Consider the following 15676-nt stretch of genomic DNA (forward strand, 5'->3'; position numbering starts at 1 on the left):
TAAAAATTTTTACCTAGAAAATTTAGAAAGTAAAAAGAAAAAAAATAATCAAATATAATCACCCAGTCTTCAATTAGTCATAGTTAACATTCTGATATATTTTTAGTTGTAATATATGCACATGTCTTTATAAAAAGGTATATGCAATTTTGTATTGGTTTTCCTCCACTTTCAGAGACTATTTCTGCATCTTCTCTTAAACTGCTGCTGAAAATATCTTCAATGTTGAATGTCTTTTGTGAGGCCCAAGGCCCCATGATGAGTTCCCTTCAGGTTTTATGGGGCTGGTGGGAATTCTGCTCCTCTTGAAGACTAAGGGTAACATGTGAAGCAGTCTGACATCCTCTTATGATCATCTCTGTGCCTTTTGTACAGAGGGGCAACAGCAAATGTTAGTTAATTTGATGGACGAAAATGTTCTTTTTTAACATCTACAAAAAGTGTGAAACATCCTACTCCTCCCTTGTCACAAAACTGAAAGTGAAACTGAATTCTCAATTAGAATTATCTAGATGGTTAGTTGTTTTTTTTTTCTTCTCCTCCTTCAAAAGGATTTTAACATGTACATTTCAGTAGCTTTAATGTTTAAAATATACATACATTTGGGACTTCCCTGGTGGTCCAGTGGTTAAGAATCCGCCCTTCCATTTCTGGGGGCACGGTTCCAACCATGGTTGGGGAACTAGCATCCTGCATCTGGCATGCCCCTGGGCACGGCCAAAAAATAAATAGAAATAAAACAAAATGTTTTTAAAGTTATTTATTTATTTATTTATGGCTGTGTTGGGTCTTCGCTTCTGTGCGAGGGCTTTCTCTAGTTGTGGCAAGCGGGGGCCACTCTTCATTGCGGTGCGCGGGCCTCTCACTATCGCGGCCTCTCTTGTTGCGGAGCACAGGCTCCAGACGCGCAGGCTCAGAAATTGTGGCTCACGGGCCCAGTTGCTCCGCGGCATGTGGGATCTTCCCAGACCGGGGCTCGCACCCATGTCCCCTGCACTGGCAGGCAGATTCTCAACCACTGCGCCACCAGGGAAGCCCATAAATTTTTTTAAATTTACATACATTTTACTGAAAGCTACCTCATGTTCTATTTTGGAAATTGATGGGATATAAATGATAGGTAAACAAAATAATGAGGGACTGTCTTTCCTCTCTACCTACCCCCAAAGACGTTAATCAGTGGAGGACTGGGCAACCAGGAGCACAGAGGAAAGAGCCACAGAGAAGGGGGAGGGAGCCAATATTTACCATAATTACAAAGTTCTGCTTGAGCCTGCAACGATACCAAGCCTTTACAACTCAATGATAGTTATTTTTATCCCTGTTTTATTGATTGGAGAATTATGATCTGAGCAGTTTGTGGAACTAGTAAAGGCGGGGAGTGCAGGAGAGAGCCCGTTCGGTCTTTCGTTCATTCATTCAACACATTTTTATTGAGTGGATTAAATGTGCTAGGCATTGTTCTAAGTGACTGGCACTGTTCCAGCCCCTGAGCATACTGCTGTAAACACAACAGCCAAAACCCTTTCTCTCTTCCCCAGTGGAGCTTACATGGAGGAGGGGTGGCGGCGGGAGGCGCTGTTTTAATAAATCTGGGTAAATTACAAGACCTGGTGTCCCCGCCCCGCCCGGGCCCGAGCTCTCCGCTGGGGGCCGGCGCTCGGCGCGCGCACCCGCACTGAAGACTTGCTCCACCTCTCGGGGAGGAGACCCCGAGGACCGATCCGGGGCACCCTCGGAGCGGATGGTGAGGGCCACCACCCCGCCACTCTTCTCGCCTTTGCCCCACGACGGTCGTCACTGTCGAAGGGGCCGCCAGCCGCGCGCATCCTGGTCGCGAGCGCCGACCAGGGGTGCGGAGGGGTGGCGGCGGAGCCCGGCTGCGGCGGGTGCGCCCGAGGCTGGCACCCCGAGGACAACGGCGAGGCCAAGCGGCCGAGGTAACGCGGGACTACTGGGGTGGCGGGGACAGGGGGCGGGGACCGGGCGAACGCCGCCTCCCCGCAGCCGCTTCCCGGAATCCCTCTCCAGGTTCCTGTCTCTACCCCGCCCCGCACCGGACTCCACGGGCTCCCGCCGGCGCTCCGGGCCGGGAGGGGGGTTTGCCGCCGCCCTTCTCCCGGGGGCCGCCCCCCGCCCACGCCCCCCGCGGCCCGGCGGGTCGCTGGAGTGCGTCCGCTGACTGTCCTCCGCGGCCGCGCTGCCCTCGGCCCTGGCCGGCCGTCCCGCGCTCATCGCCCCTCCTGGAAGCCGTCTTCACGCGCCCAGCCCTGCGGCTCCGCCACCTGCCACACCGAGGGCGCGAGTCGCTGCGAGATGAGAGCCACTGTCAAGTTCAAAAGTCAAACTCCTCACGATCCACAACGCCTTGCAAAACTGGGTTACCGGCTCGGGTCTCCGGTCCGGGGTTTTCCGCCCGCCCTCCAAGAGAGCAAACTGAGTTTAGCCATCCTTTGTTCCCGGGCGGGAGAGGGTCACGGAAGGGCAGCCGGAGCTGGAGTGTCCTATGTCCTTTCAGACCCATCGCTTGGAAGCTGGAGGGAGGACGGGGCGATGGGACAGCGTCGCGGGGACAGGAGTGGGTCCCCCTCCAGGGTCGGGAAGGAATGAGGAACGGGGTGCGAGTCGACGCTCGCGTTTCAACCCTGACCAAAGAAACCAGTTAAACCCAGTTAATTGGATCCATCAACCCACTTGTGTGGCTAGCGATGGCTTTGAGAAACTCTAGATGTCCCGTCTGTCTGTCTGTCCGTCTCTCTCTCTCTTATAATGTTTGTTTGATCTCCTTGCTTTTGTTTGGCAAAAAGTCTTAGAAACTGAGCGGAACGAGATGGGAGGTGCAGAGGCAGGCGCAGCGAGCGAGAGGCCTGGAGTCCCCCCTCCCCCAGGTGTCACACTAACTGACCCCGGCGGCTGAGACCAACAGGCCGTACGTCACTTGTCCCGCATCTTGAACAGGTTTCAAAGTATCCTTCCCCCTACGGTTCTGGCTTGGAGACAAAAGGGGTGGAAGCGAGGCCATAGCAAAATGTGCTCTAAAGAAAACATTTCCTAGTAATGTGCGCATCAGTGATAAGGTTTGACTCTTTGTCGCAGGAAATGGCTTGATTCCCAACCACTGCACCACCAAGGAAGTCCTAGTTCTCGTCTTTGAAAGCATGGATCAGTAAACAGGGTCGAACAGTTAGAATGCTATGAACAGATCATATTCCAACTTCCTAATGTCTTTTGTAATTTTCTTTAACTTTAGAGGGATATTTTAGGCAGCTATTCTTTCTTACGGAAATAATTTGTGTCAACAGTTTCTTCAGGCTTTGCTTCAGTTTTTTTCCAAGTAAAATAAATTGAGACAGAAACATCTGTGTGAGTGTGTGTTGTGTGTGTCTATGCATAGAAAGATCTCTGGGATTCTGTTCACCTAATGTTAATGATGGAAATATCAGGATGCTGGAATTTTACTTTTATGCATTATTTTTAATTTTTTTAATGAGTGCGTAGAAGTATTTTTACCAAAACAAGACATAAACTAGAAATAAATATGCCAAGATGTAAACAATGGTTGGTGCTTGGTGGTAAAAATAAAGATGATTGGTACTTTCTTCTTTGTGCTTTTTTTTGTATTTTTTTTTTCTTTAATTTCCAGGAGAAAAAGTATGTAGTTTTATTTGCAGAGTCTTTCTGAATCCATTCATTCATTGATTAGCAAAGATGCGCCGGGTGTCAGGCTGTGCTGGGTAGGAGACAAGACAGCACTCTGCTCTCTACCAGGAGAATAGGGGGCAGCAAGTTCCATGAGGGCTGTCTGTCTGTCTGTCTGTCTGTCTGTTTAGGAGGAGTTGAAATTCAGAGAAGAATCACTTTGCCCAGGTTGCATCTCCTTGAGCTGGGCCTTAAAAATGGAAAGTTTTTTGTTTGGGTATCAATGGCAAGGATTGCTGGGTGGGGAGTCGGGGAGGGGGCAGGGTGGGTGGTGATGAGAGTGTCGGAGCAGGATGTGATGTGTGGGACAGTAGTGGGAACACTGGAAAGGCTGGTGGCAGCCTTGAATTCAACCTAAGGCTTTGGTTTCTTGTCAGGCAGCAGTGAACTACAGGCTGGGTTGGTGGCAGAATTTGCAAGGCCCAGAGCAAAATTAAAATGCAGGGCCCCATTGGATTAAAAAGTAGGAAAAAGTACCACCAAAGGTACTAAAATATAAAGCTTTTTCTTTTTTCTTTTTTTCTTTTTAAACATCTTTATTGAAGTATAATTGCCTTACAATGGTGTATTAGCTTCTGCTTTACAACAAAGTGAATCAGTTATACATATACAATATGTTCCCATTTCTCTTCCCTCTTGCATCTCCCTCCCTCCCACCCTCCCCATCCCACCCCTCTAGGTGGTCACAAAGCACCAAGCTGATCTCCCTGTGCTATGCGGCTGCTTCCCACTAGTTATCTATTTTACATTTGGTAGTGTATATATGTCCATGACACTCTCTCACCCTGTCACATCTCACCCCACCCCCTCCCCATATCCTAAAGTCCATTCTCTAGTAGGTCTGTGTCTTTATTCCCGTCTTGCCACTAGGTTCATCATGGCCTTTTTTTTTTTTTCCCTTAGATTCCGTATATATGTGTTAGCATACTGTATTTGTTTTTCTCTTTCTGACTTACTTCACTCTGTATGACCGACTCTAACTCCATCCACCTCATTACAAATACCTCCATTTCATTTCTTTTTATGGCTGAGTAATATTCCATTGTATATATGTGCCACATCTTCTTTATCCATTCATCTGTCGATGGACATTTAGGTTGCTTCCATGTCCTGGCTATTGTAAATAGAGCTGCAATGAACATTTTGGTACATGACTCTTTTTGACCTATGATTTTCTCAGGGTATATGCCCAGTATTGGGATTGCTGGGTCATATGGTAGTTCTATTTGTAGTTTTTTAAGGAACCTCCATACTGTTCTCCATAGTGGCTGTATCAATTTACATTCCCACCAACAGAGCAAGAGTGTTCCCTTTCCTCCACACCCTCTCCAGCATTTATTGTTTCTAGATTTTTTGATGATGGCCATTCTGACCGGTGTGAGATGATATCTCATTGTAGTTTTGATTTGCATTTCTCTAATGATTAATGATGTTGAACATTCTTTCATGTGTCTGTAGGCCATCTGTATATCTTCTTTGGAGAAATGTCTATTTAGCTCTTCTGCCCATTTTTGGATTGGGTTGTTCGGTTTTTTGTTATTGAGCTGCATGAGCTGCTTGTAAATCTTGGAGATTAATCCTTTGTCAGTTGCTTCATTTGCAAATATTTTCTCCCATTCTGATGGTTGTCTTTTGGTCTTGTTTATGGTTTCCTTTGCTGTGCAAAAGCTTTTAAGTTTCATTAGGTCCCATTTGTTTATTTGTGTTCTTATTTCCATTTCTCTGGGAGCTGGGTCAAAAAGAATCTTGCTGTGATGTATGTCATAGAGTGTTCTGCCTATGTTTTCCTCTAAGAGTTTGATAGTGTCTGCCCTTACACTTAGGTCTTTAATCCATTTTGAGTTTATTTTTGTGCATGGTGTCAGGGAGTGTTCTAATTTCATACTTTTACATGTACCTGTCCAATTTTCCCAGCACCACTTATTGAAGAGGCTGTCTTTTCTCCACTGTATATGCTTGCCTCCTTTATCAAAGATAAGGTGACCATATGTGTGTGGGTTTATCTCTGGGCTTTCTATCCTGTTCCATTGATCTATATTTCTGTTTTTGTGCCAGTACCAAACTGTCTTGATTACTGAAGCTTTGTAATATAGTCTGAAGTCAGGGAGCCTGATTCCCCCAGCTCCATTTTTCGTTCTCAAGATTGCTTTGGGGGCTTCCCTGGTGGCGCAGTGGTTGAGAGTCTGCCTGCCAGTGCAGGGGACACGGGTTCGAGCCCTGGTCTGGGAAGATCCCACATGCCGCGGAGCAACTAGGCCCGTGAGCCACAACTACTGAGCCTGCGCGTCTGGAGCCTGTGCTCCACAACAAGAGAGGCCGCGATAGTGAAAGGCCCGCGCACCGCAATGAAGAGTGGCCCCCGCTTGCCGCAACTGGTGAAAGCCCTCACACAGAAACGAAGACCCAACACAGCCAAAAATTAAAAAAAAAAAAGTACCTGGGCTTGATCCAAATCTTGGAAAAAAAAAAAAAAAAAGATTGCTTTGGCTATTCGGGGTCTTTTGTGTTTCCATACAAATTGTGAAATTTTTTGTTCTAGTTCTATGAAAAATGCCAGTGGTAGTTTGATAGGGATTGCATTGAATCTGTAGATTGCTTTGGGTAGTAGAGTCATTTTCACAATGTTGATTCTTCCAATCCAGGAACATGGTATATCTCTCCATCTATTTGTATCATCTTTAATTTCTTTCATCAGTGTCTTATAATTTTCTGCATACAGGCCTTTTGTCTCCTTAGGTAGGTTTATTCCTAGATATTTTATTCTTTTTGTTGCAATGGTAAACGGGAGTGTTTTCTTAATTTCACTTTCAGATTTTTCATCATTAGTGTATAGAAATGCAAGAGATTTCTTTGCATTAATTTTGTATCCTGCTACTTTACCAAATTCATTGATTAGCTCTAGGAGTTTTCTGGTAGCACCTTTAGGATTCTCTATGTATAGTATCATGTCATCTGCAAATAGTGACAGCTTTACTTCTTCTTTTCCAATTTGGATTCCTTTTATTTCTTTGTCTTCTCTGATTGCTGTGGCTAAAACTTCCAAAACTATGTTGAATAATAGTGGTGAGAGTGGGCAACCTTTTCTTGTTCCTGATCTTAGTGGAAATGGTTTCAGTTTTTCACCACTGAGGACAATGTTGGCTGTGGGTTTGTCATATATGGCCTTTATTATGTTGAGGAAAGTTCCCTCTATGCCTACTTTCTGCAGGGCTTTTATCATAAATGGGTGTTGAATTTTGTCGAAAGCTTTCTCTGCATCTACTGAGATGATCATATGGTTTTTCTCCTTCAATTTGTTAATATGGTGTATCACATTGATTGACTTGCATATGTTGAAGAATCCTTGCATTCCTGGGATAAACCCCACTTGATCATGGTGTATGATCCTTTTAATGTGCTGTTGGATTCTGTTTGCTAGTATTTTGTTGAGGATTTTTGCATCTATGTTCATCAGTGATATTGGCCTGTAGTTTTCTTTCTTTGTGACATCTTTGTCTGGTTTTGGTATCAGGGTGATGGTGGCCTCGTAGAATGAGTTTGGGAGTGTTCCTCCCTCTGCAATATTTTGGAAGAGTTTGAGAAGGATAGGTGTTAGCTCTTCTCTAAATGTTTGATAGAATTTGCCTGTGAAGCCATCTGGTCCTGGGCTTTTGTTTGTTGGAAGATTTTTAATCACAGTTTCAATTTCAGTGCTTGTGATTGGTCTGTTCATATTTTCTATTTCTTCCTGGTTCAGTCTCGGCAGTTTGTGCATTTCTAAGAATCTGTCCCTTTCTTCCAGGTTGTCCATTTTATTGGCATAGAGTTGCTGGTAGTAATCTCTCATGATCTTTTGTATTTCTGCAGTGTCAGTGGTTACTTCTCCTTTTTCATTTCTAATTCTATTGATTTGAGTCTTCTCCCTTTTTCTCTTAATGAGTCTGGCTAATGGTTTATCAATTTTGTTTATCTTCTCAAAGAACCAGCTTTTCGTTTCATTGATTTTTGCTATTGTTTCCTTCATTTCTTTCTCATTTATTTCTGACCTGATCTTTATAATTTCTTTCCTTCTGCTGGCTTTGGGGTTTTTTTTGTTCTTCTTTCTCTAATTGCTTTAGGTGCAAGGTTAGGTTGTTTATTTGAGATGTTTCCTGTTTCTTGAGGTAGGCTTGTATTGCTATAAACTTCCCTCTTAGCACTGCTTTTGCTGCGTCCCATAGGTTTTGGGTCGTCGTATCTCCATTGTCATTTGTTTCTAGGTATTTTTTGATTTCCCCTTTGATTTCTTCAGTGATCACTTCGTTATTAAGTAGTGTATTGTGTAGCCTCCATGTGTTTGTATTTTTTACAGATCTTTTCCTGTAATTGATATCTAGTCTCATAGCGTTGTGGTCGGAAAAGATACTTGATACGATTTCAATTTTCTTAAATTTCCCAAGGCTTGATTTGTGACCCAAGATATGATCTATCCTGGAGAATGTTCCGTGAGCACTTAAGAAAAATATGTATTCTGTTGTTTTTGGGTGGAATGTCCTATAAATATCAATTAAGTCCATCTTGTTTAATGTATCATTTAAAGCTTGCGTTTCCTTATTTATTTTCATTTTGGATGATCTGTCCATTGGTGAAAGTGGGGTGTTAAAGTCCCCTACTATGATTGTGTTGCTGTCGAATTCCCCTTTTATGGCTGTTAGTGTTTGCCTTATGTATTGAGGTGCTCCTATGTTGGGTGCATAAATATTTACAATTGTTATACCTTCCTCTTGGATCGATCCCTTGATCATTATATAGTGTCCTTCTTTGTCTCTTGTAATAGTCTTTATTTTAAAGTCTATTTTGTCTGATATGAGAATTGCTACTCCAGCTTTCTTTTTATTTCCATTTGCATGGAATATCTTTTTCCATCCCCTCACTTTCAGTCTATATGTGTCTCTAGGTCTGAAGTGGGTCTCTTGTAGACAGCATATACATGGGTCTTGTTTTTGTATCCATTCAGCCAGCCTGTGTCTTTTGGTGGGAGCATTTAATCCATTTACATTCAAGGTAATTATCGATATGTATGTTCCTATTCCCATTTTCTTAAATGTTTTGGGTTTGTTATTGTAGGTGTTTTCCTTCTCTTGTGTTTCTTGCCTAGAGAAGTTCCTTTAGCATTTGTTGTAAAGCTGGTTTGGTGGTGCTGAACTCTCTCAGCTTTTGCTTGTCTGTAAAGGTTTTAATTTCTCCATCACATCTGAATGAGATCCTTGCTGGGTAGAGTAATCTTGGTTGTAGGTTTTTCTCCTTCATCACTTTAAGTATATCCTGCCACTCCCTTCTGGCTTGCAGAGTTTCTACTGAAAGATCAGATGTTAACCTTATGGGGATTCTCTTGTGTGTTATTTGTTGTTTTTCCCTTGCTGCCTTTAATATGTTTTCCTTATATTTAATTTTTGACAGTTAGATTAATATGTGTCTTGGCGTGTTTCTCCTTGGGTTTATCCTGTATGGGACTCTCTGTGCTTCCAGGACTTGATTAACTATTTCCTTTCCCATATTAGGGAAGTTTTCAACTATAATCTCTTCAAATATTTTCTCAGTCCCTTTCTTTTTCTCTTCTTCTTCTGGGACCCCTATAATTCGAATGTTGGTGCGTTTAATGTTGTCCCAGAGGTCTCTGAGACTGTTCTCAGTTCTTTTCATTCTTTTTCCTTTATCCTGCTCTGCAGTAGTTATTTCCACCATTTTATCTTCCAGGTCACTTATCCTTTCTTCTGCCTCAGTTATTCTGCTATTGATCCCATATAGAGTATTTTTAATTTCATTTATTGTGTTTTTCATCATTGCTTGGTTCCTCTTTAGTTCTTCTACGTCCTTGTTAAATGTTTCTTGCATTTTGTCTATTCTATTTCCAAGATTTTGGATCATCCTTACTATCATTATTCTGAATTCTTTTTCAGGTAGACTACCTATTTCCTCTTCATTTGTTAAGTCCGGTGTGTTTTGACCCTGCTCCTTCATCTGCTGTGTGTTTTTCTGTCGTCTCATTTTGCTTATCTTACTGTGTTTGGGGTCTCCTTTTCACAGGTTGCAGGTTCGTAGTTCCTGTTGTTTTTGGTATCTGTCCCCAGTGGCTAAGGTTGGTTCAGTGGGTTGTGTAGGCTTCCTGGTGGAGGGAACTAGTGCCTGAGTTCTGGTGGATGAGGCTGGATCTTGTCTTTCTGGTGGGCACGTCCACGTCTGGTGGTGTATTTTGGGGTGTCTGTGGCCTTATTATGATTTTAGGCAGCCTCTCTGCTAATGGATGGGGCTGTGTTCCTGTCTTGCTAGTTGTTTGGCATAGGGTGTCCAGCACTGTAGCTTGCTGGTCGTTGAGTGAAGCTGGGTCTTGATGTTGAGATGGAGATCTCTGGGAGATTTTTGCCGTTTGGTATTACGTGGAGCTGGGAGGTCTCTTGTGGACCAGTGTTCTGAAGTTGGCTCTCCCACCTCAGAGGCACGGCCCTGATGCCTGGCTGGAGCACCAAGAGCCTTTCGTCCACACGGCTCAGAGTAAAAGGGAGAAAAAATAGAAAGAAAGAAAGAAAGAGGCTATAATATAGTGAAGTAAAATAAAGCTATTGTAAAGCAAAGCTATACAGACAAAATCTCACCCAGAGGCATATACATATACACTCACAAAAAAAAGGAAAAGGGGAAAAATTAATATCTCCTGCTCCCAAAGTCCACCTCCTGAATTTGGGCTGATTCGTTGTCTGTTCAGGTATTCAGCAGATGCAGGCACAGCAAGTTGTTTGTGGAGCTTTAATCCGCTGCTTCTGAGGCTGCTGGGAGAGATTTCCCCTTCTCTTCCCTGTTCGCACAGCTCCCGGGGTTCAGCTTTGGATTTGGACCCGCCTCTGCGTGTAGGTCGCCTGAGGGCGTCTGTTCCCCACCCAGACAGGACGGGGTTAAAGGAGCCGCTGCTTCGGGGGCTCTGGCTCACCCAGGCCGCGGGGAGGGAGGGGTACGGAGGAGGCGGGGCGAGCCTGCGGCGGCCGAGGCCGGCGTGACGTTGCACCAGCCTGAGGCGCGCAGTGCGTTCTCCTGGGGAAGTTGTCCCTGGATCATGGGACCCTGGCAGTGGCAGGCTGCACCGGCTCCCGGGAGGGGCGGTGTGGAGAGTGACCTGTGCTCACACACAGGCTTTTTGGAGGCGGCAGCAGCAGCCCCAGCGTCTCACGCCCGTCTCTGGCGTCCGCGCTGATAGCCGCGGCTCGCGCCAGTCTCTGGAGTTCATTTAGGCGGCGCTCTGAATCCCCTCTCCTTGCGCGCCGCGAAACAAAGAGGCAAGAAAAAGTCTCTTGCCTCTTCGGCAGCTGCAGACTTTTTCCCGGACTCCCTCCTGGCTACCTGTGGTGCACTAAACCCTTCAGGCTGTGTTCACGCCGCCAGTCCCAGTCCTCTCCCTGCGATCCGACCAAAGCCGAGCCTCAGCTCCCAGCCCCGCCCACCCCGGCGGGGGAGCAGACAAGCCTCTCGGGCTGGTGAGTGCTGCTCGGCGCCGAGTCTCTGTGCGGGAATCTCTCCGCTTTGCCCTCCGCACCCCTGTGGCTGTGCTCTCCTCCGTGGCTCCGAAGCTTCCCCCCTCTGCCACCCACAGTCTCTGCCCGCGGAGGGGCTTCCTAGTGCGTGGAAATCTTTCCTCCTTCACAGCTCCCTCCCCCTGGTGCAGGTGCCGTCCCTATTCTTTTGTCTCTGTTATTTCTTTTTTCTTTTGCCCTACCCAAGTACCGGGGGAGTTTCTTGCCTTTTGGGAGGTCTGACGTTTTCTGCCAGCGTTCAGTGGGTGTTCTGTAGGAGCAGTTCCACGTGTAGATGTATTTCTACTGTATCTGTGGGAAGGAAGGTGATCTCCGCGTCTTACTCTTCCGCCATCTTCTCTCCTCCCTCTCTTTGTTGGCTTATTCTAAAGCTTTTTCTTTTCTCCCATGGTGTCTCTCAACTTGCCCTTTTTTTTTTCTATTGAAGGTCATTCTAAGTAAAAAAATATAAATTTAATTACTAACATGAATTTTACCATTCTCCTTTACATTGCGCAAAAGCCAGATCTAAATGCAAATGTAAGAGCATTTAATCCAAATGAAGAATCACCGAATTACAACTGGCATTTCATAGCACACAAAATAGCAGACTTGAATTCAAGCTAAAAACACATTAAAAAGTCCTCTAGACTATCACGCTATCAGATCTCACCCAGGGTTTTCTAGAGAAATCCAAAAGATTCCAAGTCAAAATTGCCATCTACCACCCATGAGCTATCCAGGCACCTCAAATTATCCCATAATATTGTATCCATTCAGAACATCCACAGAGACATCTTTGTGAGATGTGATGTCATCTCCCATCGTTACTCCTCAGCAGAGGGCCTGCCTGATTGTGGACGTTCCCTAGGTGCTGGGCGCACCAAGGTTGTAGAATGCCACTTTGGGTGTGACTCCCTTGTTACCTGGTCATCTGTCCTGTGGCCTCTGGTCCCTCTGTTTTGTTCTGATGGTAGCACATCTTTGCCTTTGTTCTGCATCTGCAAAACCTTCCCTCTGTTCAGCAGCTGAGAAGTACACACACACAACTACACAATGAGAAGCCCAGCTCTCCTGCTCTGGGCCAGGGGACGCCTCCTCCCTCTCTTTGTTCCTGGTGACTCATACTCCACTTCTAGTTAGGTTTCTGGTACTAGATTCTTGCTTGCTTGGAAAATCTAATTTCCCATCTTGGCATCCTGCCTGGATTTGTTCATGAAGCTCCTTAAGACTCTCCCCGACTCCAAACAGATCAGGCTTCCTGAAGCTCTCGTTACTCTCATCTCTGTAGCCAGGGCCGGCTTCAGTCCCCAGGGACCCTGCATGTAGAAGAGTCCCACACTTGGTTTATTGCTCTCCTGTGGTTGTCTTGAAATTCTTAATCGTTTTATCTTTGAAGTTGTGTTTTGTTAGTGAAATCTGGTGGGACAATGGAACGCACGGCAGGCTTGGAGTCTCAGTTCACACTTGGGTCTTACTCGCCCCTTCTCTGCAAGATGGGGACCCTGCCTGGCCTTTCTCTCTACACCCCTTGACCGTTGACACTCTTTTCATGGGGGCAGCAGCTGGGTTGCATCGTGGGAGACTCCCATGTTGCACTGATGCCCATCTGGCATGCGTACAGGGAGGGTAGGCCGGGCAGACTGGAAGCTGTCCCCGGCCCGCCTCACCCAGGGAGTGGCTAGCTGGTCCATCGCGGGTTAAGTTTCTAGGTCAGCCTTGATTCAGGTACATAGCGTGGCCAGGAGCAGAGGTTTAAAGACACTTCAGCGTCACCAGCACGCTGTGGATTGGGATAGCAGATCCTTGGAAAGGGGAGACTCAGGGATTGATTTTCCCAGAGCCCATCCCAGGCTGATGTGTTGGGTGGCTAGCAGGAGAGGGTTCTCAGCGTCCTTCAGGTGCAAGTGCATGTGTGCACCTGTGGGGAGTGGCACTGGCCCTGAGTATCCCTGTGCATGAGAGAGTGCTCCTTGGGCTGGCTGTGTGCCTGGGGGGACCCTCTCTTCCTCCTTGCTACCTTCCTGAGTCTGGTTTGCTTCTTGAGTTTGCTACTTCAAGGCATGCTCGCATTTTCATTTTGACTCGGGGCTTGATGCTGCCTCAGTGTTTTGCGGGACAGAAGAATACCCAGTTGCTTGGATGGAGGGAGACAAAAGCTCCGAGGGAGAGAAGGAATGAGACCGATTGGGGGTTCCTTAAAATGTTTGAAGAATTCCTTTCTCACCTTGGAGGAAGACTCTGTAACTCAGAATGCAAGTGCTAAGAAAGAAAATACCTTTAAATCTGAAAGCATAGAACCCAGAAGTTTCTGCATGGTTTAAAAAACACAAATAGCACTGGCAAATCAAAGGACAAGTGACAACGGCAGAGAAAAATAAAAAAAGACGTGATTCATATCACAAAGGGCCAATTTCCCTCATACTTAAAAAGCTCCTTCAAACCAATAAGAAAAAAAAGCAACAACTCAATACAAAAATGGACAAAGATACAGACAGTTACCAAGAAAGGAAATAGCTCTTCCGTATATGAAAACATGCTCAGTCTTACCCAGAATAAGAGAAATACAAAATGAATATTAGTCCGAAGACAACTTTGCATTTATGAATTTGATTTTTAGAAATCCAAGAGCTTGATGGTTATCATGATCATAATTATTATCCATCCCCACAAGCTCTTCGTTTGTGGGGAAGCAGAAATTGTCACACGTCGCAGGCAGTTGTGTACGTTGGTACAGCCACAAGCGGCGAGAGTGTGACTGTTTCTATCAAAATTACAAATGCAGGGACTTACCCGGTGGTCCAGTGGTTAGGACTCCGTGCTTTCATTGCAGAGGGCACAGGTTCGATTCCTGGTCGGGGAACTAAGATCCCACAAGCCACACGCCGTGCGGCCAAAAAAAAACAAGAAAAATTACAAATGGCCCCTCTGTGCCAGGTCTCTTCTGTCTGCCCCTGCAAACCCAGCCTCCACCTTCCCCACCCTTTACTGTGCCCTGGGATCCTGTCTTGTATGGGTACAGCTGCCCACAGCCTTGTCCTGTGACTTCTGATTGGGTTCAGCCAATGGGGAGCCCCAAGTAAGAGAAGACAATGAGGAATGTTTATCCCTCAGCCCCCCTCGCTGCACAGTCACTTAGGGTCGGCTTACATTCTAGCTCCTCACACAGGATTCTCTCCTTCCAAATTCCAGTGTTGATATCTTCCCTCTGCACCTCAAGCCCAGGATGATAAGAACCCCTGCTGTAGTTAGTTCCAGATACTACACTCTTCCTTATGGTTGGCCTGCATCTGGCTATTTGTAATTTGTAAATAGTCCCTTGATTAAAATCTTCCTCAAATTATCCTAACTTGAATGTGCTATTTCCTGCTGGGACCCTGACTAATACACGCTTTGGCCTAGCAATCCTACTTCTGGGAAGCTTTCTCACACTTAGACGTGACATGTGCAGAATAAGGCATTTCCAAGATTATCCATTGCAGAAACAGTTGGGAGCCACTCAAATGTTCGTCGTGGGGACTGATTATATAAATCATGGTACGTCCATAGAGTAGACTGTGCAACTATTTAAAAAAACAAGGAAATTCTCTTTGGTGCTGATGTAGAAAGATCTCCCAGATATATTTTTAAGTAGAAAAAGCAGGAATTGGACAGGGAATGTATATGCTATCTCTGTGTAAAACAAAGGGGTGGGGGGGGATAAGAGTACATATTTGTTTTTGCTTATGCATGAAGATATTCTGAAGGACTCACCAAAAAAAAACAAATAAAAATCGTTTTCTGAAGGAAGCAAGACTTTTCACTATTTACTTTTTTGTATGTTTAAAAGTTTGGAACCAAATGACTGTGTTATCTGTTCAAAAGTTGAATTTAAAATTTCTCCCTGCCTAGGTAGGGAATTGGTCCCAGAAGCTGAGGTAAAGCTGCTCGTGTAAATGGGGTAAATGGTCCAGCTCCCAGAAGGGCAGAGGAAACGTGGAATCAGGAATTTCCTGCTGATCTTTCATTGTCTTGTCTTTGCCCGTTATCTTTGCAGTTTAATTAGACACTTCAGCATTTTGATCACCTAATATTGATTGCTTTTCAGATGTGAAAGTAAAGAAAGGACATATAAAATAACAAAGATGCTTTTGAGCCAGAATGTCTCAGCGGTTGGACCACTTAATTTGTATCCCATGGGTAAGTGTTACTTTTCTCATAGTAACACTTTTCTCAGGGTCCTTTTTCTCATAGTAACACTTTTCTCAGGGTCCTTTGCCAGGGACCCTGTTAGGGAGTACCCAATTGATTTCCCTGCCTTGAGGATCCAGTATCAGCTGCCCAATGTCAAGAGCCAACTGGAACGTAGATAGGAAACAAACATTAATGGTTTGATTCACAATGGGTTTCTGCCCTACTGTTGTCTTAGGAAAACAAACAAATAATAATTGACTTAAGGCTCAATAATGAACGGGGTT

At 45.2% G+C, this 15676-nt stretch overlaps 1 protein-coding gene across 1 annotated transcript in view; it reads left to right on the forward strand.

Moving 5' to 3' along the window:
• The first annotated feature begins 1653 nt into the window (after positions 1 to 1653).
• Positions 1654 to 15676, forward strand: part of IFNAR2 (interferon alpha and beta receptor subunit 2) — a 32718-nt gene continuing 18695 nt past the window's right edge. Inside the window, exons 1-2 of the mRNA XM_057545238.1 lie at positions 1654 to 1940; positions 15307 to 15398. Of these exons, the coding sequence (XP_057401221.1) occupies positions 15344 to 15398 (55 nt within the window). The 5' untranslated portion in view covers positions 1654 to 1940; positions 15307 to 15343. The remainder of the gene's footprint in view (positions 1941 to 15306; positions 15399 to 15676) is intronic.

This window comes from Balaenoptera acutorostrata, chromosome 4 (genome assembly GCF_949987535.1).
Source record: "Balaenoptera acutorostrata chromosome 4, mBalAcu1.1, whole genome shotgun sequence".
Classification (NCBI taxonomy): domain Eukaryota; kingdom Metazoa; phylum Chordata; class Mammalia; order Artiodactyla; family Balaenopteridae; genus Balaenoptera; species Balaenoptera acutorostrata.